The sequence below is a fragment of the Otolemur garnettii genome, unplaced genomic scaffold (assembly GCF_000181295.1).
Source record: "Otolemur garnettii isolate 467f Iridium unplaced genomic scaffold, OtoGar3 scaffold00013, whole genome shotgun sequence".
NCBI classification, from domain to species: domain Eukaryota; kingdom Metazoa; phylum Chordata; class Mammalia; order Primates; family Galagidae; genus Otolemur; species Otolemur garnettii.
The window spans coordinates 21459592-21487185 of NW_003852408.1; the positions used below are offsets into that span (position 1 = coordinate 21459592).

Consider the following 27594-nt stretch of genomic DNA (forward strand, 5'->3'; position numbering starts at 1 on the left):
AACATTGGACTTGAATGATACTTCAGATCAAATGGATCTAACAGACTTATATTGAATATTCCATCAACAGCAAAATACCCATTGTTTTCAAATGCAGGTGAAGCATTCTTTAGGATAGATGATAAGTTAGGCCACAAAACAGATCTTAATTAACTTAATATTTAAATCATGTCAAACATCTTTTCTACCCAAGATGGTATAAAATTAGAAACAGTTAATAGGAGAAATTTTAGAAAATTTACAGATATGTGGAAATTAAATGATATGTTTCTGAAAAACCAATAGATCAATGAATAAAGGGAAATTTTAAAATATTTTGAGAAAGGAAAATGGAAGCAAAATGCGCCAAAACTTATGGGATGCAGCAAAAGCAGTTCTAAGTACCATTAAGTGCCTACATTAAAAAGAGACAAATGGAGCCAGACATAGTGGCTCACACCTGTAATCCCAGCACTCTCGGAGGCCAAGACGGGTAGATTGCTTGAGCTCATGAATTGGAGACCAGCCTGAGCAAGAGTGGGATCCTGTCTCTAAAAATAAATGGGCATTGTGGCTGATGCCTGTATTCCCAGCTACTTGAGAGGATGAGGCAAGAGGATTTCTTAAGCCCAGACATTTGAAGTTGCTGTGAGTTATGACTCCATGGCACTCTACCCAGAGCAAGAAAGTGAAATTCTGTCTCAAAAAGGAAAAAAAATTATCTTAAATAAATAATGTTATACTTGAAGAAAATAGAAAAGGAAGAATAAGCACAACATTACTATAAGAAAGAAAATAATACAGATCAGAAGAGAGCTGGAAAACCAATAGAAAAGAGCAGAAGAGACTGGAAAACCAATAGAAAAGATCAGTGAAACAACCAGTTGGGCTTTTTCTTAAAGATGAGCAAAATATAAAAACTTTTAGTTAGATTAAGAATGAGAGAAGACTCAAATAAAATGAGAAATGAACGAGGAGACATTACTACAACTGATACAACAGAGATCTAAAGGATCATAGATATAAAAATCTTCAACAAAATACTGGAAAACTGAATTAACAGCACATTTTAAAAGAATCATTTACCATGAACAAGTAGAATTTATCCCTGGGATGCAAGGATGCTTCAGCATATGCAAATGAATAAGTATGAGACACCATGTTAACAGAATGAAGGAGGAAAACCATATTTTTATCTCAACAGATACCACAAAAGCATTTGATGGAATTCATCTTCCTTTCATGATAAAAAAAAAAAAAAGTCAAGAAAAAAGATACACAACATAATAAAGACCAATACAATAAGCTCATAGTTAACATTTTGCTCATGGCAAAAACTTTTTACCTTTTCCTCTAAGATCAGGAGTGAGGTAAGGATGCCCTGTATGAGAGTCTGGTCTTGTTGCTGTAAGAAAAATACATTAGGCTGTGAAATTTATGAACAACAGAAAATTACTACTTACAGTCCTTTAGCTTGGGAAATCCAAGGTCCAGGTGGCACCACATTTAGTGTCTGGTTAGGGATCAGGTGCTACTTTGTGGCTGGCACCTTCTAGGTGTGTCCTCACACAGGGGCAAAACAGCTTCCCTGAGGCATTTTGTAAGGATACCAAAAGATGTTTGACATGATGAAGGTAGAGCCTAATCACCTAATCATCTCCCTCTCTTATCTGAAAATAAGATTGCAACCCCTCTTTTCTTCTGAATTCCATTTGCCTGAAAAATTGTTTCCCAACTCTTTGCTCTGAGTTTTAATTTGTCTTTTGAGGCTAGGTGTGTTTCCTGCAGACAGCAGATGGATGGATGGCTTGTGTTTTTTATATTTTTTAATCTAATCAGCCAATCTGTGCCTCTTCAGCGGGGAATTTAAGCCATTAACATTTATTGAGATAATTGATTAGTGTGATATTGTTCTATTCATCTTATTTTGTGAAAGTCCATTGCTTAGTTTTATCTTTTGCATCATTATGGAAGCTAGGTTCTGTCCTTTAATTTCTGGGTGCTTACTTTCCTGGTGGTCCATTGTGATAGTCAGTGTGTAGAAAGGTTGAAGTATTTCCTGTAGAGCTGGTCTTATGACAAATTTCCTCAATGTTTGTATATCAGTAAAAGATTTTAAAGCTTAATTTCACAGGATATAGAATTCTGGGCTGGAAATTGTTTTGTTTAAGTAGATTAAAGGTAGATGACCATTGTTTTCTGGCTTCAAAAGTTTCATTAGAGAAGTCTGCAGTCACCCTGGTGGATTTGTCCCTGAAAGTCAATTGGTGCTTACTCCTTTCTTTTCTTTTCTTTTTTTTTTTTTTTTTGTCTTGACTTTGGACAGTTTCATCACAATGTGTCTTGGAGAAGCTCTCTTATAGTTGAGGTGACCTGAAGTCCGATATCCCTCTGAAAGGAGTGTGTCAGAATCTTTGGTGATATTTGGGAAATTTTCATTTATAATATTCTGTAGTATGGCTTCCATTCCTCTGGGGCATTCTTCTTCCCCTTTTAGGATACCTATAACTCGTATGTTTGAACACTTCATAAATTCTGTCAGTAAACATTCTGTTTTCTTTATCTTCTTTTCTGCCTCTTTAACTATCTGAGTTATCTCAAGAGCTTTGTCCTCTACCTCTGAGATTCTTCTGCATGGTCTAATCTGTTGTCGATACTTTCTATTGCATCTTTGAGTTCCCTAATTGACTGCTTCAATTCCTTCAGTTCTGTTACATCTTTTCTAAATTCTTCATATCATTCATCTCTTATTTGATTCTGTTTTTGGATTTCCTTTTAGTTATTTTCCACTTTCTCAGCAATTTCCTTCATTGTTTTCATCATCTGTATTTTAAATTCTCCTTCTGTCATTTCTAACCTTTCTTTATAGGTAGAATTCTCTGCAGTAATAACTACCTCACCGACTGGTTTTTCATATTGCTTGGCTTTTTCTGCTGATTCTTCCTTATGAGTGTTTTATTTTATCTGTTTGCTTGCCTAAATTCTCCTTTCACTTCTTCTTGCTCTTTAAGTTACCGTGCCTCTGGCCTAAGGTTTCAATGAGTCCTTTTGGTCCTATACCAAAAGAAGGAAGAAGATTGAAGAACAAGAAGGGAAAAAAGATTTAAAAAAAAAGAAAAAAGAAAAAGAGGCAGTGAGTAAAAAGGAATATTGGCAAAAAGAAGAGAGGCACAGAAAGAGAGAGACAGGAGTAATAAAGATGTACAGTAGGGTACTTTGACCCACACCCTAAAAACCCCAACCTCTGGGGATGCTGGGTTGGGTGGTTTTCTTGAGGTCAACAGTTCTTTGCCAGTCTGAGCAGACACAATACCCCATCTCCACCAAATAGAGAGGAAAGTCAAAAATATTATAAATGAAACCAAAACAAACAAACAGAAAAGCTTACAGGATAAAATTGGGGGAAAACCATGTAACAGGGGTAGAAACACTAGCAAAATGAAGGCAACAATGGAAAATTATATTTAAACTAGAAAAATGAAGAAAGAAGGAAAAAATCTAGGAGGAAAATGTTGAAATTAAAAAAAAAATCAAAGCAGTATTTGTATTTGGCTGACTATTGTCTGAGTACAATAGGTGATCACAAAGAGGTGATCTTCTGGGGATCTTCTATGAGATGCTAATCACAATGCTGATACAAATGTATGAGATGGAGACTGGAGATCTCTGCTGACTTCTTTGCCCTCAAACCCTGCAGGATTGAGAGCCTGAATCTTCAGCTGGTTTAAAGACACTTTAAGCCATCAACCTTGACTAAGCAGAAGTTTTCCCAGGAAAGCACTTGTTGCTGGGATCTTTCCTGAAGTGTTTGCCCACTTTTCCAGTGTGCGAAAACCAGCTTTATTCTGTGCTCCTGAGGGGCAAGGCTGCAAGGCAGCCCTCCTACTGCCCAAAACTCTGCTCTTCCCCTGTGTCTTAGTCCTGGCCTTTGGCACTGCTCACAGTCACAAGATCACTCGCCCAAGGTCTCCCAGCCCAAGCCTCGCTCTGCAAACCTGAGGGTGGAGCCTGCAGGTTAGTTTTCCCACAGTGGCTGTGCCAGCGGCCCACAGCCCAACAGTGTTAGCTTCCTTCTGGCCCAGCGGCTCAATCCCTTGCCCTGGACAATGCTTAAAGTCACCTGCGCTCTCACTCAAGTTCTCCCAAGGTAATTCAACCGAGTGCCTAAGTCCAAAAAAACAAACCCCCCAGGGAAGGCCTTCCCTGTCTGCAGTCTCGCTGCTGTTGTGGTTACAGCTGTGGCAGCCTCAGACAGAACGCAACCACTTGCCAGTTCTCCACTGCTTTTGTCCTCCTCCTGAGGTCTGGGAGGCTCTTGCTGTTTCCCTGTGTCCCCAAAGGGGTGTTTCTTGGCAGATCCCACAAGCCAGAGATGGCTGAAGTCGTCTCTCCTCAGCCTCACCACGTCCAGTTGCAAAGAAGCTATTAAAGCTGCCCATCTTGTTCCCCCCCTTTTTTTTGAAGACTTAATGTTGTTACAATGCCCATAGTACCCAAAGTGACCTCCAGATTAAATGTAGTCCTTATTAAAATTCCAATGACATTTTCCACATAGAGAAAACCCTAAAATTTGTGTAGAACCAGGAAAGACCCAGAATAGCCAAAGCAATCTTTTACACAATGAAAAAGTTTGAGGCATTGCAGTACCTGATTTCAAAATATATCATAAAACCATAGCAATCAAACTGGATGTTACTGAAGTTAAAACACACACACACACACACACACACATATATATATATATATACACACACCTGTGGAATAGACTAGAGAACTTAAAAATAAATCCACACAATTATGGTCCATGATTATTTAACAAAACTGCAAAGAACACACAATAAGGAAAGGACAGTCTGATAGTGTTGAGAAAACTGGATGTCTACATGCAGAAGAATGAAATTAGACTCTTACCTGACTCTGTACCCATAAATAAAGTCAAAGTGAGTTATAGACTTAAACATAACCGAAACTGTAAAACTACTAGAACAGAGGGAAAATGCTTCTTGACATTGGTATTGGCAAAGATTCTTTGAATATATATTCCAAAGGATAGAGAACAAATGTAGAAATAGACAAATGGGACTGCATGAAACTAAAAAAACTTATGCAAAGCAAGTGGAACAGTCAACAGAGTGAATTGACAGTGTTTGGAAACCATACATCAGACAAAGGGTTAATATCTAAAGTATATATGGAAGGCAAATAATAGTAAAAAAACAACCTGATTAAAAATGGACAAAGGAACTGAACAGACTTTTTTTCAAAGAAGACTTATAAATGGCCCACAGGTTTATGAGAAAATGTTCAACATCACGAATCATCATGGAAGTACCAATTAAACCACAATGAAATATCATCTTAACCACCTGTTAGAATGTCTGTTATAAAAATGACAAAGGCGGAGGTGTGGTGGGTCATACCTGTAATTCTAGCACTTTGGAAGACCAAGGTGGATGGATTCCTTGAGCTCAGGAGGTTGAGACAAGCCTGAGCAAGAGTGAGACTTCATCTTTACTAGAAATAGAAAAAAATTAGCAGAACATTGTGGCTGGTCCCTGTATTCCCAGCTGCTTGGGAGGCTGAGGCAAGAGGATCACTTGAGCTCAAGAGTTTGAGGTTACTGTGAACTATGATGCCATTGCACTCTACCCAGAATGACAGGGTGAGACTCTGTCTCAAAAAACAAAACAAAAAAATGACAAAGAATAACAAGTGTTGGAGAGGATATAGAGAAAAGGGAACCCTTTTATACTGTTCATGGGAAAGTAAATTAATATAGCCATTATGAAAAGTGGTAAGGAGGATTCTCTGGAAATTAAGAAATTATGATATAATTCAGCAATCCTACTTCTGAGTAAACATCCAAAGGAAATGAAATCAGTGTGTCAAATTGATATCTGCACTCACATTTTCATTTATAATAGCCAAAATACAAAATTAACCTAAGTGTCCATGGACAGATAAATGGATAAAGAAAATGTGTGTATGTGTCTGTCACTTGCACAAGGAGTATAATTTCTGGAGATAGATCGTCAGCATAGTGATTATAGTTAATATATTGTGTACTGTTGTATAGTCACTGACTTAAAATGGTTCAATTTATGATTTTTCAAGTTTACAACAGGCTTATTGGGACATAACTCGCATTTTGACTTGTGGTATTTTCAGTGTTCTCACTTTAAAAAGTTGAATGTTCTCACCATTAAAAAATGTAAGGTGGATATCTTAATTAGTTTGATTTAGTAATTTTTTAGTGTGTCATATGAATACATCATATTGTACAGTATAAATATATATAGTTTTTATTTGCCATTTGAACTTTAATAAAGCCAAAAAAGATTTTTAAAAAACCATTAGCTTTTGGCTCGGTGCCTGCAGCTCAGAGGTTAGGGCACCAGCCACATACACCAGGGCTGGCAGGTTCGAACCCCACCCAGTCCTGCCAAACAACGACAACAACAAAAATAGCCAGGCATTGTGGTGGGAGCCTGTAGTCCCAGCTACTTGGGAGGCTGAGGCAAGAGAATCGCTTAAGCCCAAGAATTTGAGGTTGCTGTGAGCTGTGCTGTCAACAGAGCTCTGACACTCTACAGAGGGCGACATAGTGAGACTCTGTCTCAAAAGAAAAAAAAAAAACTCACGAGCTTCATAGACAAATGTACACGCTGCTAAGAGTGTTTATTTCTAAAAGTTGTTTTATAGAATTGATGCCATCATCACTGTTTTTAAAAACAAAATAAACTTTCACATCTTAAAATCACAACCGGGCCTAGTGGCAAATGTCTGTAATCCTCGCACTGTGGATGGCCGAGGCAAGTGGATTGTCTGAGCTCAGGGGAGGAGCCTGAGCAAGAGCAAGATCCCATCTCTACTAAAAATAGAAAAACTAACCTGACATTGTGGCAGGAGCCTATAGTCCTAGCTCGACTATAGGAGACTGAGGCAAGAGGATCACTGGAACCCAGGAGTTTGGGGTTGCTGTGAGCTATGACACGATGGCACTCTACCCAGGGCAATAGAGTTGAGACTCTGTTGCAAGAAAAAAAAAAAGAAGAAGAAGAACATTAAAGCATAGCTCATTAAAATTTATTTACATTTTCAATGTAATACTTATTTTGGATTCTAAAATGTATTATTTTCACATTTTAATGTTTCTAAAAGTGATATGTATCCTATGATAGATACACACTATTAATATATTATTTCACTACCCCAGGGCTGTTATTAAATTGATGTGATATCTTAAAATTGATGGCATCTTAGCCTTGAGAAAATGCCATATTTCATATTCATGCATGTAAATATCAGTATCATTTTAAGTAACATACTATATAATATCTTTAAGATTATTGAAAATGATTTTCATTTAATGCTTCCTGTTATTTTTTTTTTTTCTGTTACAGCTTTTATAAAAATGTTAATTAGGCCAGGTGAGGTGATTCACACCTGTATGCTAGCACTTTGGGAGGCTGAGGCGGGTGGATTGCTTAAGGTCAGAAGTGCAGTGAGTGGAGGGCGTAATAGTGTAGGCCTGTAGCCCCAGCTACTCCGGAGGATGAGGCAAGAGAATTTCTCAAGCCCAATAATTTGAGGTTGCTGTGATCTATGATGGTGTGGCACTCTACCCAGGGCAACAGGGTGAGACTTTGTCTCAAAAATAAAATAAATAAAAGTGTGAATTAGTAGGGTGTGTACTTAGCATGTAGAAGAATGTTGTCAATATTATGTGAAAGTTTCACACATAATGTATACATCCACAATGTGGATTGTTTTCGGACCATTTCAAACATATTAATGCTTTTCAATGGGTAGGGTCAAGCTTTTTCACAACTAGAGAGAAATCCTTAGCATTATATTAAGATGTAAAGAAAATGCTAATATAGAAGTACCCTCATTTAGCTCAATAAGTTGATGGTTTATTGGCTTCAAAAATTTCTATATATTCCTGTATTTTAAAAGATTTGAGAAAGTCACAAGTTCACTTGAATGCTTTGAAGACATTTTTCTTGTGTTAAAAATAAATTGATTAATGAAAAAAGCTATCTCTAGGAGATATTTTTAATTTTTATTAAAATGTTCTCTATGAGAACTGAATGTTTTCAAGGACCCACATCAAAGGAAGAAGCATGAGCCCAGGATATGAAGATTTAAAGGTGGATTGGTTTATGTTAGATACAAATGCCAGTGGAAAATTCAGATTTAATAAGGATCATTGAGAGGTTCTGATTTTCTAAAATGACTGCACTCCTGTCAGGGATATGAGAATTCGTTTCCCACAATCATTATTGTTTTGTTAGGGCTCAGATTTAAAAGTTGCTTAGGTTTTATGTGGTCTGGCAGTTACTTTTAACCATAAGTGTAGCTATTTTTATTTTGTAGAACATGAGATTATTTAGGAATACATATATGGTATTATTGCAGAAACACCTCTACTTCATTGTGGCTTAGTAGTAATCACCTTTTTAAGCAACTGTGGTAGTGTGAATTACCTTTTATCCTGTTTCTTTTCAGGGCCCATTACAGTGCTTGCCAGAGCCATCATTAGACTATTGGCATGCACTAGGAATAGGTTTTCTTTCCTCTGAGCAAATTTAGGTCTGTAATTGCAGGGCTTACAGTAAAGAATTCTTTTTGGATTTTAATTCTGCTTGCCCTTTCAGTTGGGCCCTTGTGCAGTGTTTATTTTGAAAACACTGCATGGTTGCCTGGCTTCCTGAACAAGAGACACATACATGCACACATAAACACACAAGGGTACTCACGATGCTTGTTGAATTGCTAGATTATTACTTGAGCAAAAATATATTTATTAGTTTCAAAATTCATTTACAATCTCTCCTTTTAAAAAATAAATCTCTAGTTATCAATGTTTGATATCATATAAGGATTTTATAAATGCATTTAAGATTATTTAACAGACCATCATCAACTTTCAAAATCCTTTTTATACAAGAGAAGAGTGGTGGTAGTATAAGATGTATAAGTATTCATCAACTTCTTCTTTTTTTTTTTTTTCTTTCTTCCTATTTTGGGGGTAGGGAGATAGCAGGAGAATAAGACTAAATTTGCCTAAATGATGTGTGAATTCTTTTAAACTAATACTGAAAATTTCAATTTGGGCAGTTGCCACAGTAGATTCTGCCAGAGTTCTAAGCAGAATTGCCTAATAGTATTTCAAGACATGTGTATTCTCTTTCTTTACACTTTCTTTTAAGAACTCTTTAAATTACAGTCTTAGACTGTCATTGGACATCCTTAATCACAGCTTTAATTTGTTTTATTTTCATGCCAAAATTCCTAGAGTTCCAAACTGTTGATAGATTTTTTGTTTCCTGAGTGAGAGTGTGTGTGTGTCTCTGTGTGTGTACAACTAGATGGCAGTATATTAAATTTATTAACTTGCATGTCAATAATGCTTAATTTTCTTAAAAACAATGAACAATTTATAAGAACTTTTTGATCCAAATGATACTACTGGCATAAAATATTTCTTTTTTGCATTTATTTTATGTTGCATGTATTCCTGTGCCATAAGTTTTTGTTTCTTCAGTTTCTTCTGGGATATCTTTTTCTTCTGTGCTACCTTTTCTTCTGGCTTGGGAACAATCTGTTCTTTTTCAGTAAGGATCATCTCAATGTGGCAGGGGAAGCTCATGTATGGGTTAATGCGACCATGGGCTCTGTAAGTTCGATGACGCATCTTGGGTGCTTTGTTCACTTGGATATGCTCAGTGACCAGAGAATCTACATCTAAACCCTTAAGTTCAGCATTACTCTCTGCATTTTTAAGCATATGCAGCAAAAATTCAGCATTCTTTTTGGGCTACCGACCCTGTATCCAGCCCCACTGTTTGGCCTGGGCACACCTACCAACTCCACCACTGTAATGTCGGAATGGTACACACTGTTTCTTTAAGGTGACATCCTTCAGATACTTGGTGGCTTTTCATATATGCATACCCTTGATGGCCTGAGCAGTTTCACGTGTGTTCTTAAAGTGAACACAAAGATTTGAGCCTCTTGACTTGCATGACTTTGTGGGGTTTTCTGGGTCAATGAATAGTGAACCATTTTCATAGATCACCTCAGGCTGCTTAGGGGAAGGGGAAGCGCATAAAATATTTTTGAGGGAGAAGTGTATGCTAAGCTGTCATAACACGAGACCTCAACATAAACATATGATATTTTTTTTCTCTCTTTTAATAGTCAAAAATTAGATAAGGTTCACAGGTTTAGCAGGGACCCATGGTATTGGCTTTGCTGTCCCCTAGGATGCTACATTTGCCTGTATTGTTGAGATTCATTGATACTTGGCATCATTTCGATACTCAGTCACTTTTAAAGGCCAGACCCAGAAGTTTCGCACACTATTTTGGTTCACATTTTCTTGTGAAGGAGTTCATCATATATAGTCAGATATAACTGTAATTAAGACTGGGAAATAAAATCACTAGCTGAGCTGTCAAGGAAACAGCTAAAACTAAAGGTATTATGCTTATTATTCCAAAAGTAGGAAAATAAGCATCTGTTCAGTTGGCCTTTCTGGTCACCCAAATATCCATGTGTTGCTTGTACATAAAAAATGCCAACTCTTCAAAGATGATAACTCAGAGTCATATTCAGTGAATAGAGTAAAGTGCTTTCTGTCAGGTCCAGATGTAGTTCTTCATGATGTGGGGACCTATCAACTAATAAGTAAGTTTTTTTTTTTAACTCGTTTTACCTTTTGTTTTTATTTAATTAATTTATTTTTTGAAATAGAGCGTCAGTCTGTGCCTTAGTTAGATTGTCATGGCATCATAGATCACAGCAACCTCAACTTTTGGGCTTAAGCAATCCCCTTGCCTCAGCCTCTCTTCTGATAAATAGACTCTTTGTTTTTTTATTTTTTATTTTAAGTTGAAATTATTTATTGGAAGAAATATAAACAAAAGTCGTAAAGAAAAGAACATGACAATACATCATAACTGAGACTCTTCATCTATTAGATCAGCCTCTCTTCTAATAGATCAGATTCTTGCTCAGTCTGATCTCCCAGTCCTCAAGCAATCCCACTCACCTTAGCCTCTCATAGTGTTAGGATTACAGTTGAGCTGCCACGTCCAGCCAACCTCTTGATTCTTGTATGTATGATGGAGTCAAGATAAGAAAACTACAATAAAAACTTCCACTGGGGAAAGAGAAGAATGAGATACCCCTGTTACTTCCTGGTCTTCACAATAAGAAGACTTGCTCTGACAGTAGAATAAGATCTCACTAGGACCCTAATTTTGCTTTCTGAAAGAAGATCCTGCATCCTTTGTCCCTGACTTTACTCTTTGGAAATTATTCTTTGTTGACTATATTTGAAGTGGCTGTTAGTGTGCCATTATTAGAGGCTCCACTGCATTTCTACCCTGCTTTTCTTGGTGCAGATTTGGCTCCCAGTATAAGTTTATGTTAGATTTTTGATAGTAGAGTTCCCTCAGAAGTGTACATTTCCATTCTGTTGTCCTCCACTTAGTTATATATGAAAATACCACAGCCACAGATCTAATTTGGTCATAGTTGTTAAACCTACAGACCTATTAATTTACTAGTTATTTTCCTTGGGCCATCCACTGTCACTTAATTTAATAACCACCTTAGTGTAATGGCTACTATAAAAAAGCTTACAAGTAAGCTGAAATTGCTGAGGTTGAACAGCAAGTAATTTAATAATCTGCCAAAACAGAAATTATCACTCTTTAAAGGAAGACCAAAAAACCCATACATTGAACAATATAATATTCCTAGTACTCATATTATATATTTATATAAACCCAACTATTAGACATTCATTTATATACATACACATCAGAAGAAAAATCAATAGAAACAGACATGTAAGTGGCAGAGAGATGAGCTTAATTGGCAAAGATGTTGAACTACTGAGCTATTGTTAATAGCTCAAGGACTCAAAAGGAAAACATGAACATAATGAGAGAAATTGAATGTCATAAAGAACTATTGAATTTTCAGAAGTGAGTAATACAGTTTCTGAAATGAAAACTGCTTTAGCTTAACAGGAGAGTACACATTCAAAAGAAGTAGTTAACAAATAATAATAAAAAACCACTGCTGACTTCTCACCAGAAGTTATATAAACCAGAAAAAATGGAATGTTATATTTATAGTGCTGAAAGCAGGGGTAGGAAGTACGGGAGGAAGTCAACTTAAAATTCTCTATTCAGTGAAATATTTTTTAAAACAAACAAAATTGCATTTCCAAATAAGGAACAGAGAAAAGTTGTCAGTATACATGTGCTAAAGAAATTTTAAAAGATGACCTTCAGGCTGAAAGAAAATCATACTGTGTGAAAACTCAGATCCACACAAAGAAGAAATGGTAAGAAACAGTAAATGTATGTGGTGAAATTTTTTGAAGTAAAACACACACATTTCCAAACTCATGGATCAAGAAGAAATCACAAGAAAAAATGTAAAATGTTTTGAACTGAATGATATTAAAATATAACACATCAAAATTTGTAGGATGCAGCTACTAAATTACTGAAGCAGTGTTATTAGGAAAATTTATGCCTATAAATGCTTCTGTTAGAAAAGAAGAATGGTGTAACATATAGATGTCTAAGTATCTCACTTTAAGGGCTTATTAAAAATACAAATAAAACCCAAAGTAGAAGGAAAGAATATTAAAGCATGGAAATCATTGAAATTATAAAGCATAAAAGCAATGGAGAAAATTATAAACTTCTTGCTAGATTGATCAGAAAGAAAATTATTAATAGCAGGAAAGAAAAAGCATCACTATAAATGTTACAGGTATTAATGGAATAATCAGGGAATACAGTTAATCTTCTGTATCTACAGATTAAACCAACTGAATCAAAATATTCGAAGAAGTTCACCCCTGTAATCCTAGCACTCTGGCAGGCCAAGGCAGGTAGGTCTCCTGTGCTCAGAAGTTTGAGACCAGCCTGAGCAAGAGTGAAACTCTTGTCTCTACTAAAAATAGAAAAAACAGCTGGGTATCGTGGCAGGTGCTTGTAACTATTCAGGAGTCTGAGGCAAGAGGTTTGCTGGAACTCAGAAGTTTGAGGTTGCTATGAGTTATGACACTAGCATAACTCTACCCAGGGTGACAGAGTGAGGCTCTGTTTCAAAAAAAAAAAAAAAAATTCAAGAAAAAACAATGAAAAATAACACAATAATATGAAATGATAGAAATAAAAAATACAGTATAACAACTATATATATGAACACTGTATTAGGCATAAGTAATCTGGAGATCATTTAAAGTCTTCAGGAGAATGTGTATAGCTTTTATTCAACTACATTTTATAAAGGGACTTGAGCATCTCCTGATTTTGGTATCCTGTGGAGGTTGGGTGGGGGGTCTGGAACCAATCCCTCATGGATACTAAGGAATGACTCTTAGGAACACCTGCATGTCAGTAAATTCATCAATTTAAACTAAGCAGGCTAATTGCTCGAAAGACACAATGAATAATACAATACCTAAAAAATCTTTATCAATTAGAAAGATTAAATTAGTAATTAAAAACCTTCCCCATACAGGCAACTCAAGGTTCAGATTGCTTCACTGATTAATTTTATTGAAACTTAAGGTATATATAATTCTAATCCTACATAAACTCCTTCAGAACATAGAAGAGGAGGGAACACTTCTCAGCTCATTTATGAGGCCAACATTAGGTTTACTCTAAAATCAGGCAACAATATTTCAAGAAAACACCAGATAGGTATCTTCTTTACTATAGATGCAAAAAAATCCTTAATGAAACAGCAAGTAGAGTCTAGCAAAATATAAAAATACATGTGACCTAGTGAATTTATATAAGGAAGCAAGGCTGGTTTAGTATTAAAAACTTAATCAGAGAAAAAAGAGAATATATGATAAATCCATAGACACCTAAAAAAAAAAAAGACAAAATTAAAACCAACTCATGATGAAAACTGACAGCAAATAGATGGAAACTTTTTCAGTCTGTGAAAGGGCATTTAGGAAAAATCTATAGCTAACTATTTAATGATAAAAGACCAATGCTTTCTTTGTACTATCAGGAAGAAGGCAAGGAAGTCCATTCACCTGACTTATAATTCCTTCCTAACAAGTACAAAAAGGTAAGAATAATAATGAAAGGCATTGAGATTATGAAGAAATAAGTCAAACTTTACTTGTAATTGACATGATAAAAAACCTACTAAAACTTATAAGTGAATTTATTAGGGTCCTAGTATATAAGGTCAAAATACAAAACTCATATTTCTATATTCTAGCATTCATAACTTATATTCATAACTACTATATGGATACATATATTTTATATATTGATTAGAAGACTCAATATTGTTAAGATGTCAACTTTCCACCAGAGATCTGTATAGATTTAATGTAATCTTTATAAAAATGATAGTATTGGGGGATAGAGATTGAAAAGCTTATTCTAAAATTTAGAATGGTGAAAACAATATTGAGAAAGAACAATAGTGAAGGATTTATACTATCGAATTTCCATAATTACTCTGAACTATAATAGTGTGGTATTTCCATAAGGCGCTGACATAAATAATGAATAGCTATCCAAAGGGCTAAGGGTTGTGTGTGTATAAAGAACAAATATAGTATTCAGTAATAGTCTTGTATCTATTATAGTGTTTTTGTATTAAAGAATAATAGGTAGAACCATTTGTTAAAGGATAATAGAATCTTTTCGAGAAATGGTCAGAAACTGGGTTTCCTATAGAAAATAATTTATCTGGACCCATACCTTACTTTATACACACAAAGTAACTTAAATTAGGTTATAGATCTAAAAACCCAAACTCTAAAACTTCCTGGGAAACACAAGAAAATCTTTATAACTTTGTGTTAGGCAAAGACTGCTTAGTATTCAGAAAGAACCATAAAAAGAAAATTTGACAAGTTTGGCTTCATCAAAATTAGAATAATTTACTTCTCAAAAGACATCATTACAAAGAGAAAGGCAAGCTATAGACTGGGACAAAATATCTAATACATCTAATCTGATGTGGGACTTGTATCAATAATAACAAAGTAATCCAATGATTAATAAGTAATGGGCAAAATATTTGAACAGGTGTATCATCAAAGAAAGTTGTAATCCTGTAGCCCACTGACCAAATCCTGGCCGCTGCCTGTTTTTGTAAACGAAGTTTTATTGGAACATAGCCACATTCATTCATTTAAATAGTCTATGGCTGCCTTTGTGCTACAGTAGCAGAGTTGAGACATTATGTCAAGTAGTTAGTACAAAGAGAAATTGCATTCAAAACCACTTAGTTTAAACAGCTTGTACAAATCCTTTACCAAGTTAAGTGGTGACTGCAAGCAAGCAAGGGGGGGATTGAAGGACTGTGCTGTCTTCCTAGGGAATTACTGTTTTCTCTCCACAGAGATGTCACCTTATGTCAGGATGTGGTGGTCTATGATCAGTTTAACACAATCCAGAGAGATGCAGGGAAGCAGTATTCTTAGTGGTCTGGCAGACCAGTTTTACCTGATATTTAGGAAGTCTGGACAATGAGTATGCCTTACAGTTTTGTGGGGCCTCAAATTCTTATGGGTTTGCTGTTACCAGCTATTTTCTCATTGGTTGGTTACACTGTAAGTTATGTAAACCATTGCATCATTAATTATATAAGTTGTTTACATAGGACATGTTTTGACTTTGGGATACAACAGACATTAATTTCCTTTGAGCAAGTTAGCTATATGTTTATCTATAACATCTTTACAACTTATTTTCAAGAAAAACATGTTTTTTTTTTTTTTTTTGAGACAGAGCCTCAAGCTGTCCCCCTGGGCAGAGTGCCATGGCATTACAGCTCACAGCAACCTCCAACTCCTGGGCTCAAGCGAGTCTCCTGCCTCCGCCTCCCAAGTAGCTGGGACCACAGGCGCCCGCCACAACGCCCGGCTATTTTTTGGTTGCAGCCATCATTGTTGTTTGGCGGGTCCGGGCTGGGGATTCGAACCCGCCACCTTAGGTGTACGTGGCTGGCGCCTTAGCCGGTTGAGCTATAGGCGCCGAGCCAAAAAACATGTTTTTAATCAAGGAAACGCTTTTGGTGGGAAAGTTTGCTTATCACTTTTAAGCATAGCAAACATATCATTTTCTGCTATTAAAATGTAGACTGTGTTAGCCCTAATAGAAAATTGATTTCACAGATCACAAAGTATGATTTAGTTTACTTAAATTTAATCTGGTATTACCATTTTTCTACAGTAATATAATTTAATGTAGTGTATAAGCATACACATGATTTGTGTAATCCTAATTTCAGTATCAGAATATTTTTATCAGAAGTACAATAATATGAGCTCTATGAAAATTTTCTTTTTTGTCTATTACATTTGAACATTAGCTAATCATCAGTTTGATAGCCAAGCCAAATTGCATATTATAGGTAAATTTTCCAACTGGAGCAAAACTTAAAGAATGTGTAAGATCATCTTTGATTTTTCTCTGCTTACTTCCACACCATATTTCTGCAAATCCTATCAGTTTAAAATGAACCTTGAATCCATCCTCTTATCTACATATCTTTATCTCCCCTCCACTTCCCAGTCTAAACCATTTTTGTATTATTTCATTTAGAATAGCCTGTGTGTTAACCTACAAATTAGTCTTCTCATCTTGGTGGTTTAATATAGCAGAGGTCTTGTGCTTTCCACAAAGTCTACTGTGGTTTGTGCTTTGCTTCTCCTCAACCTTGTAAATATACTACCCGCACTTGTGGCTTTGAAGATCCTTAGGTAGACTGAAAATGACAATGTCACTTTTCCTTACAGCCCATTGGCCATAATTAATCACATGGTTTTGAGCTAAGCACAAGTGAGGCTGAAAAATGTAGGGCAGCCCAGGAAAACTGTACCATACTCAGGTCATTATGGCTACGTTTTCATTGTTTCCCTTATTTTTTGTCATGTCCCACCATGATACTTTCTCCACTTAGTAGCCAAAGTGTTTGGAAAACATTTTTTTGTTACTGCCTTGCTAGTAGTTTGTTCTTTTTTTTTTTTTGAGACAGAGCCTCAAGCTGTCCTCCTGGGTAGAGTGCTATGGCATCACAGCTCACAGCAACCTCCAACTCCTGGGCTCAAGTGAGTGTCCTGCCTCTGCCTCCCAAGTAGCTGGGACCACAGGCACCCACCACAATGCCTGGCTATTTTTTGATTGCAGCCATCATTGTTGTTTGGCGGGCCCAGGCTGGATTCGAACCTGCCACCTTAGGTGTATGTGGCTGGCGCCTTAACCACTTGAGCCACAGGTGCCGAGCCTAGTAGTTTTGATTTGCAGAAAAATCCAAACACTTTATCCTCACCTGTGCAAATTACTGCATGCTGTAGCCCTTGCCTTCCTCTCCAATTTCATGATGGATATTTAGTGTTACTAAATATTATTTATGTTAGTGCATTTTGAATAGGAGTTCTCTTTTATTTTGTTAGCAGTTATAAAAATGTGATTTTTTTAGAAGTGTCAAATTTAGAAAATAACAATAATGACTATAAACAATATTGACACAAAAAGAAATCCTACTTTATTTGTTATCTTCAGTCACAATTTATACACCAGAGCTGGTGGGTTCAAATCCAGCCTGAGTTTGCCAAACAGCAATGACAACTACAGCCAAAAAGTAGCCAGGTGTTATGGTGGGTGCCTGTCATCCCAGCTACTTGGGAGGCTGAGGCAAGAGAATTGCTTCAGCCCAAGAGTTTGAGGTTGCTGTGAGCTGTGATGCTACGGAACTCTATCCAGGGTGACAGCTTGAGACTGTCTCAAAGAAAAAAAAATCTTTTTGGGAACATTGATATAATGTAAAATCTTGTTATTAAATATAAGAAATAAATTCTCTATAGGAAAGTTACAACAATTGCATACTGTTTATCTGATAGCAAATGGTTTCTTACAATAAATATTTCCTCTAGCTAATGATACATGAAAGATATTCCATTGTGGTTAAATGCATTTTTTAACATTTCAGATTAATATAAAGGTACTGACAATTCGGTTATATTGTTTGCATTTGTTAGGCAGAGTCCAAGTTGTACTTGTGGCCCTTACCCATGAGGTGTGCCATATACCCTTACATTGTGCCTGTTAGATCTGTTAGATAAGAGCACACCAATCCTCCTCCCTCCTCCTCTCCCATCTCCTCTCCCTATCCCCACTTGACTTTGTGTTTTCTCTTGTATGGGTGTGTATTTGTTTATCTACTGGTTTCGTGGTTAAATGAATTTTAAGGGCTGGACACCATGGCTCACACCTATAATCCTAGCACTCTGGGAGGCTGAGGCAGGTGGACTGCCTGAGCTCAAGAGTTCAAGACCAGCCTGAGCAAGAGCTAAAACCCATGTCCTAAAAATAGCCAGGTGTTGTGGGGGGCGCCTGTAGTCCCAGCTACTTGGGAGGCTGAGGCAAGAGGATAGCTTGAGCCCAAGGGTTTGAGGTGGCTATGAGCTATGATGCAGTGGCATGCTATCAAGGATGACAAAGTGAGACTTTGTCTCAAATAAATAAATAAATGTATTTTTAAAAATTAACAAGCTCATTTTTTTTTTTTAAGAGAAGTTTTAAGTTCGTAGCAAAATTCAGTGGAAAGTACAGAGTGTTAATATATACATCCTATCCTCACCGGAGGTATAACCTAACCCACTATCAGTGTCTCAGTGTCTCATACTGGAGTGGTACATATGTTACTATCGATGAACCTATGTTAATATATCATTGTCACTCAAAAGTGCATTATTTACATTATGCTCACTCTTTGTGTAGTATATTCTATAGGTTTAAATAATAAATGCATTTTTTTCTTTTTGAAGTTTTTGGCTGAGGCCAGGTTTGAACCCACCTTACTCCTTTGAGCCACAGGCGCTGCCTGATAATAAATACATTTTTAGATAAGTTTTTTATAACATTTATATGTTTTGCAATTAAGTAATTGTTCTTCAGTTATACCTTCAGTTTATATTTTCCTTTGGCAATCGTATCTCCTAATTATCACATACAAGCACCTTGCCTATAATCTCAAATAATTTTCTTTCTTTTTTTTTTTTAACATTTTTTTCTTTTTGCAGTTTTTGGCCAGAGCTGGGTTTGAATCTGCCACCTCCAGCATATGGGGCCAGTACCTTACTCCTTTGAGCCACAGGTGTCACCCTCAAATAGCTTTCTAATTAGAATGATTGAAATATTTTCATAAAGTAATTTGTAATCTCACAAACTACGTATTGGAGCAGTGCTTTGCCATACGATAGAGGAACTAGAAGGATTCAGTCTATATTCTCAAATATACATAAAAGGCTTATATAAATTATCTGGATTGTGAATCCTAGGAATCAATTTTCCAACAATCTCTTTGTCTTAGTAAACATCTCAAAATTTATATATTTGTATGCTTATTTGAAATGTAAGTTGAACATTCACTTTTTAAATAATTTTTGATAATTTTCTTAAATTGGTTTTAAGTATTTATTAGTTAATAATGATGCCTCTTTAAGCAAATGAAAATTACATATCATAAATTTGAGTACACTACAGTTTGTTTCATGGATTTATATCCAGTGTAGTTCAAATGGTTTGTTCGATACTTGATGCCTACTCACTCACATATAAAAGTCTCATGTATCAGTGTTTATTTACGTGGTGTTAGTGTTTATACTGTGTTTCCTTTTCCTTCCTGGCCCATCTCTATCCTTTAGTGTTAATAAAGTACTAAGTGGCAGAGGGATTATCCTACTACAAGATCTGTAATATTGATTAAAAACAGTATCTGTGGGGTAGAAAAGTAAAGAAATTAAATCTTTCTTTTTTTACAATAAGAAGTCAACCTGGCATTCTCTCTTTGTATAATTAATGTGTTGTAAAGGAAATTGGATTTGATGATGGGAGTCAAGGAGATTATTAAGCAGTCTGTCTGGAAACTTGATTGCCTTTGTACTTTGACTAACGGTGTTTGTCTTATTCACAGTGACTGTAGTACTGAATGGAAGTGGCTTGTAGACAGAGCAAGAGTTGGCAGCCGATGGACTTGGCTTCAAGCCCAGATTTCAGAGCTCGAATACAAAATCCAACAACTAACAGAGGTTCACAGGCAGATTCGTGCCTCCAAGGTATTGTCTGTGTTCTTCTATTTCTGATAAAAACTGCTACTGTTTTAGTTCTGTCCTTTGCATTTCATCACCTAAAATAATTGTTAGACAGTTTTATAAAAATGTACTGTTTTTGTTAAGATTTTTGATATATTAATTGCTATCAATTGATGTTATTTTTGTAATGCCTTTGTATTTAACCAAGATTATTTTATACTTTTTGTGCAATTCAGATATCCTTAATGGATTCCATTTAATAGAAATTATGTACATTTTTTTCCAATTTTTTATTGTAAAATACATATAAATACAAGATTTACCATCTTAACAATTTTTGAGTATACCGTTCAGTGTTATTAAATATATTCATAATGTTATGCAACCATCACCATCCAACTCCTGTAATTCTTTTCATCTTTTAAAACTGAAGTTCTGTATCCATTAAACAATAACTGACCATCTCCCCTTCTCCCTAACCCCTAAAAATTATGCCTGAGTCTATGGTTTTACTATTTTAAGTACCTCATATCAGTAGAATCATAACAGTATTTGTCTTTTTGTGACTTGCTAATTTCACTTAGCATGATGTCTCAAGTTTCACTCATATTGTAGTTTATACTAGAATTTCTTTCCTTTTTAAGGCTGAATAATTTCATTATATGTATGCACCACATTTTGGTTATTCATTTATCCACTGATGGACACTTGGGTTGCCTCCATGTTTTAGCCATTGTAAGTATGCTATAAATGTGGATATAAAAATATCTCTTTGAGATCTTGTTTTTAATTCTTTTGGGTATATGCCCAGAAGAAGTGGAATTGCAGGTTCACATGGGCATTCTATTTTTAAGTTTTTGTGGATCTACCTTAATATTTTTCCCAGTGGCTATACCAGTTTATATTCCTACCAATAATGAGAGAAATTTTCAATTTCTCCAAATTCTCACTGACATTTATTTTCTGGGTTTTTTTTTTAAAATGGTAGCCATCTTAATGGATATGATATAACTTACTGTAGTTTGGTTTGATTTTCCTAATAATTAGTGATACTGAGCATCTTTTTATATGCTTATTGGAGATTTGTGTACCTTCTTTGGAGGAATATCTGATCAGGTTTTTTCCCCAGTTTTTAGTTGGGTTGTTTGCTTTTTTCTTATTGAGTTTAGGAATTCTCTATATATTCCAGATATTAATCCCTTGGTAGATATACAGTTTGCCAATATTTTCTGACATTTAATGGGATTCCTTTTTATTCTACTGATGCTGTTCTTTGTTGCACAAATTTAAAAAAATTTTACGAAGTCGAATTTTTTTCTTTCATTAGCTATGCCTATGGTGTCATATCCAAGAAATCATTGCCAAATCTAATGTCATGCATGAAGCTTTTCCCCTTTATTTTCTTCTGAGAGTTTTATAATTTTAGGTTTTACACTGAGATCTCTGCTCCATTTTGAAGTAATTTTTATATGTATGTAGTGTTAGGTAAGGGTCCAGTTTCATTTGCTTGCATTTGGGTTTCAGTTTTCCCAGGATGACTAGTTGAAGGGACTATTTTTTCCCCACCAAATGAAATGATCTTGGCACTTTTGTCAAAAATCACTTGACCATATATGTGAGGGTTTATTCCTGGGTTCTCTGTTCTATTGCATTGGTCTATGTGTCTGCCTTCTCCCACCACCCTGTTTTGATTATTGTAGTTTTTTAGTAATTTTTGATGTCAAGATATATGAGTCTTCTAGCTCTTATTTTTTAAGATTGGGCTATTTGGGGTCCCATGAGAGTCCGTATGCATTTTAGGATGAGTAGTTCTATTTCTACAAGAAAAAAGTCATTGAGATTTTGATAGGGATTGCGTTGAATCTGTAGATTGCCATGAGTAGTATTGACATTTTAGCAATATGGAGTCTTCTAATCTGAAAATGTAGGATGTGTTTCCATTTATTTTTATCTTCCTTAGGTTTTTTCACAATATTTTGTAGTTTGTACTAGTCTTTCACTTTTTTGGTTAAGTATTTATGATATTTATCCTTAAATATTTTATTCTTTTTGATACTATTATGAATGGAATTTTTTTTTTTGTAACTGTCTTTTGAGATTGTTCATTGTTCTCATGCAGAAATGCAACTGACTTTTGTGTGTTGACTTTGTATCCTGATACTTTGCTGACTTCATTTATTAATTCTAACAGTTTTGGTGGAATCTTTAGGGTTTTTTATGTATCAGATTATATCATTTGTAAATAGTGATAATTTTAGTACTTCCTTCACAATTACAATGTTATTTATTTCTTTTCTTGCCTAATTGCTTTGTCTAGAATGTCTACTGTGTTGAAGAGACTTGGTGAAAGTAGGCATCCTTGCATTGTTTTAGATCTTGGAGGAGAAAAGCCCTCAGTCTTTATCCATTGAGTCTGATATGTTCAATGTGGGTTTTCATATATGGCTTTGATTCTGTTAAGGTAGTATTCTTCTATTCTTCATTTTTTGAGTGTATCATGAGCAAGTTTTGAATTTTTTCCAAATGCTTTTTCTGCATTAATTGATAGAATTCTGTGGTTGGTTTTTTTTAAATGTGATTGGTTTTTATATGTTGAACCATTTTTGCATTCCCGGAATAAGTCTCATGTGGTCTTGTTTGGTTGGTTGATTGGTTTGTTTGATTATTTATTTATTTATTTATTTGAGACAGAATCTCACTTTGTCACCTTGGGTAAAGTCCCATGGCGTCATAGCTCACAGCAACCTCAAACTCTTAGGCTGAAGCAATTCTTTTCTCTCAGCTTCCCAAGTACCTGGGACTACAGGCACTCAACACAACACCCAGCTATTTTTAGAGATGAGGCTCTCACTTTTGCTCAGCCTGGTCTCAAACTCATGAGCTTAAGCAATCCACCCACCTTGATCTCCCAGAGTGCTAAGGTTACAGGCCTGAGTCACTGCACCCGGCCAATTGGTCTTGATTTATAATTCTGTTAATATACTGCTGAGGGCCAGGTGTGGTGGCTCATGCCATAATTCTCATACTCCGCGAGACTGAGGCAGGTAGATTGCTTGAGCTCAGGAATTTGAGACTAGCCTGAGCATGAGTGAGACCCTGACTCTACTAAAATATAAAAACTAGCTGGCTGTTGTGGTGGACACTTGCAGTTCTGGCTACTTGGGAAGCTGAGACAGGAGGAACTCAAGCCTAGGAGTTTGAAGTTGTGAGCAAAGACACCATGACCCTCTACCCAGGTGACAGAGTGAGACTCTGTTTCAAAAAAAAATCCTGCTGAATTTTGCTAGCTACTTTTTGGTTGAAGATTTTTGCATCAGTGTTTATAAGGGATATTGATTTGTAGTTTGTTTTCTTTCAGTATCTTTGCCAGGCTTTGGCATCAGCACAATGCTGGCCATAGGACTGAATTAAGAAATGTTTCTTCCCCTTCATTTTTTTGAAAAATTTGAAAAAGATTGGCTATTGTTTTCACTAGATGTTTGAAAGCCAGACATAGAGACTCATGCCTGGAATCTCACTGCTTTTGGAGGCCAAGGCAGGAGGATTGCTTGTGACCAAGAATTGAAGACCAGAGAAGGCAACATAGTGAGAGCCATTCTCTACAAAATAATAATAATAATAATAATAATAATATTTAGTCTGTCATGGTGATATGCGCCTGTAGTTCTACCTACTTGGAAGGCTGAGGTAGAATTGTTTGAGCCCAGGAGTTCAAGGTTACAGTGAGGTATAATTATGCCATTGCACTCCAGCCTAGGCCACAGAGTGAGACCCTGTCTCTAAAAAAAATGTTTTTTCAATGTTTGGTAGAATTTAGCAGTGAAGCCATCAGGTCCACAGCTTTTCTTTATTAGGCAATTTTAATTGCTAATTTAATCTCCTTAATACTTATAGATCTATTCTATTTTCCTAATTCTTTGTGATTGCGATTTGATCTTGGTGGTATACTTTTTTTCATAGTACTCTTTTGTAATCATTTTTAATTTCTTAGGAATCAGCAATACCATCCCCAGTTTCATTTCTGATTTTAGTGATTTGAGTCTTCTCTGTTTTCTTAGTTCATCTAGTTAAGAAGTTTGTCAATTTTGTTGACCTTTTCAAAGAACCAAACTTTAGTTTCAGCAATTTCTTCTATTGTTTTTCTGTCTTTATTTTTATTTATTGCTACTGTAATCTTTATTATTTACTTTCTTCTACTGGATTTTGATATGATTGTCCTTTTTTTAGTTCCTTAATTCATAATATTAGAATTTTTCATTGCATTCCCTAAGTTTTGGTATGTTGTTATTTCATTTTCATCCATTTCTATGTATTTTCTAGTCTTTACAATTTCTTCTTGAATTTATCAGTTGTGAAAATGTAATTTCTATAAATCTGTGAAGTTTTTAGTTTTACTTTTGTTATTGATGTCTGAGTTCAGTCTTTTGTGATTTGAGAAAATACTTCTCATAATACTTTTTTTTTTACATTTCTTGAGATTGAGATTTAATCTGTGGCCTAATATATGGTCTTTTCTGGAAAATATTCCATGTGCACTTGAGAATTTATTTTTGGTTATTGTTGGGTAGAATGATCTGTATATGTCTGTCAGATACAGTTCATTTATTGTGTTAAATCCTCCTAACTTATCTTCCATCTAGCTGTTCTGTTCATTATTAAGAGTGGATTACAGAAGTATCCAATCACTATTGTAGAACCATTGATTTCTCTTTTCAGTTTTATCAGTTCTTGCTTCATATGTTTTGATGGTCTATTATTGGGTATGTAAATGTTTATATCTGTTATATCTTCTTGCTATATTTAACATGTTATTAATATATAATGTCCTTCTTTGTCTCTTGTAGACTCTTTTGATTTAAAGTCTCTTTTGTCTATTATTAGTATAGTCTCCTTTGTTCTCTTTTGATTCTTATTTGCATGGAATATCTTTCCATCTTTTCGTCTTTAACTTATTTGTGTCATTGTATTTAAAATGAGTCTCTTAAAAAAAGTGAATCTTGTAGACTATGTGGAATTAGATCTTATATTTTTATCCATTCTAATTTCTGTGTTTTGATTAGAAAGTATATTCTATTTACATTTAAAGTAATTGCTGAGAAGGATGGACTTCCTTCTGTCATTTTGTTATTTGTTTTATTTTGAATTTTTATTTGTCTTTATTTTCATTTTTTAACACAGAGTATCACTTTCTCATCCTTGGTAGTGTCATGGTGTCATAGCTCATAGCAACCTCAAACTCTTGGGCTCAAGCTATCCTCTTGCCTCAGCCTCCTTCATAGCTAGGACTGTTGGCTCCAGCCACAATGCCTGGCTATTTTTTAGAGATGAGGTCTCGCTCTTGATCAGGCTGGTCTGAGCTACTGAGCTCAGGCAATCCACCTGCCTTGGCCTCCCAGAATGCTAGGATTATAGGTATGAGCTACTGCATCCAATCTGTTGGTTTTTGTATATTTTATGTATGTTTTTTTGTTTTTTCTTTTCTTTTTTTCCTCAGAGCCAGAGCCTAGGATGGAGTGTGATCACTACTCACTACAACCTGGAGTACCTGGGCTCTGGTGATTCTCCTGCCTCAGCCTCCAGAGTAGCTGGTACTATAGGTGCATGCATGCCCCCACACCAGGCTGAATTTTTAAAAATAATTTATAGAGACAAGGTTTCACTATGTTGCCAGTCTGCTCTCAAACTCCTGGATTCAAGAGATCCTCCCATCTCAGTCTGTCTCCCAAAATGCTGGTTGGTGTGAGCCACTGTGTCCAACCCCTTGTAGTTTTTTTGTTACTCATTTCCTATGTCATTGTCTTTTGTGTTTAGTTTATTTTTTGATAGTGAAGTGTTTAAATTTATTTATCAATTCCTTCTGTATATATTCTGTACCTCTTTTCTTTGTGGTTATCATGGGATTACATTTAACATTATGAAGTTACAACATTCTAATTTGAATTTATACCAGCTTACCTTCAATAATATACAAAAGACTAGTTCTTTACACTTTTTCCCACCTCTTTTGGTTGTTGGTGTCACAAAATTACATCCTTATACTTTATGGATCCAAAAAGTAAAATAATAACTATTTTAAATTTATTAGTCTTTGCCAAATGTGGTGATGTTTTCCTGTAATCCCAGATGCTTGGGAGGCTTGAGGTAGGAGGATAACTTGAAGTCAGTTGTTTGAGACCAGCCTGAGCAACATAGTGAGACCCTGCCTCTACAAGTATTTTTTAAAATTAGCCAGGCATAGTAGCTCTTGGAAGTTACAGCTGCTTGGAAGGTTGTGACGGGAGGATTACCTGAGGCCAGGAGCTCCAGGCCGCAATCAGCTATGATCATGTCACTGTACTCCAGCTTGGGCAACAGAGAGAGACCCCATCTCTAAACAAATAAACAAACAAACAATACATATTAGCCTCTTAAATTATGTAGAAAAATGTGGAGTTACAAAGCAGAGTTAGGACAAGACTGGCTTTTAGACTGATAACTTTTATTAAATGCATGAGTCTCTTACATAATCTGGAAAACAAAATGTCGAGTTACAAACCATTGCTATTGCTCATGTATTTAACTTTATTTTAATTTTTCTTTCTTCATTTAGCTTCAAGTTACTATCTGGTATCCTTTCATTTCACTTTGCAGGACTTCCTTAAGCATTTCTTATAGTACAGGTCTAGTGGTAATTAACTCCATCAACTTTTGTTTATCTGAGAGTCTTGATTTCTTCCTTACTTTTTTTTTTTTTTCACATTTGAAAACAGGTAACACTTTATTCTAAAATTAAATATACACTTACCATATGATACAGCAAGGACGCACTTACTAAGAGAAACATTAATAAAAGGATCTGGACATGAATGGTCATATCTGTTTTATTCATAATAGTCAAAAACTGGGAAAAATGCTCATCAACAAATAATAAGTAAGCATATTGGAATATATGCATGCAATAGGATAATATTGCTGTATTTATCAAAACTCACTAAACCATACCCTTAAAGTGAATATATGCAGCTTAATATAGACTTATTACAATAAATTCATTTTTAATTGAGACCTGTGTTGTAATCTACTGTTGATTCCAGTTCTGAAGAAGGAATTGCCTGCCCTAAATAATGTGACATGGCTAAACAAACAATACCCAATACTAGAGACAGATGAAATTGAAAGAAGTTTATTATTCACATAAGTCACAGCTGGAAGAAAAAAGATACAGCACACTAAATGGGTCCAAATAAGGGTTAGACTCAGGAATGAAATGAACTGGCAGGGGCTACGGGAGGCAGGCTCTGTAGTGACTAAGTGGTAGATTGACCACCACAGCCCCCAACAGGAAACAAAAGGAATCCATGAGGAAAGGGGTAAAATTGATTTCCAGAGATACTACATTACAATATTTGAAATGTCAAGTTTTCAACAGTAACAAAAATTGCAAAACACACTAACAGAAAAATATCACCTATTCCAAGTAAAGAAAATATATTGACAAAAACCATCCTAAAAATAAACAA

General features: G+C 35.5%; 1 protein-coding gene and 1 pseudogene across 1 annotated transcript in view; one reads left to right on the forward strand and one right to left on the reverse strand.

Annotated features, from left to right (window-relative positions):
- The window catches only part of KANSL1L (KAT8 regulatory NSL complex subunit 1 like), a 140751-nt gene that overhangs the window by 15114 nt on the left and 98043 nt on the right, over nucleotides 1–27594 (forward strand). Inside the window, exon 3 of the mRNA XM_023510278.1 lies at nucleotides 19978–20119. Coding sequence (XP_023366046.1) covers nucleotides 19978–20119 — 142 coding nt within the window. The remainder of the gene's footprint in view (nucleotides 1–19977; nucleotides 20120–27594) is intronic.
- LOC105886513 lies at nucleotides 9386–9952 on the reverse strand (annotated as a pseudogene).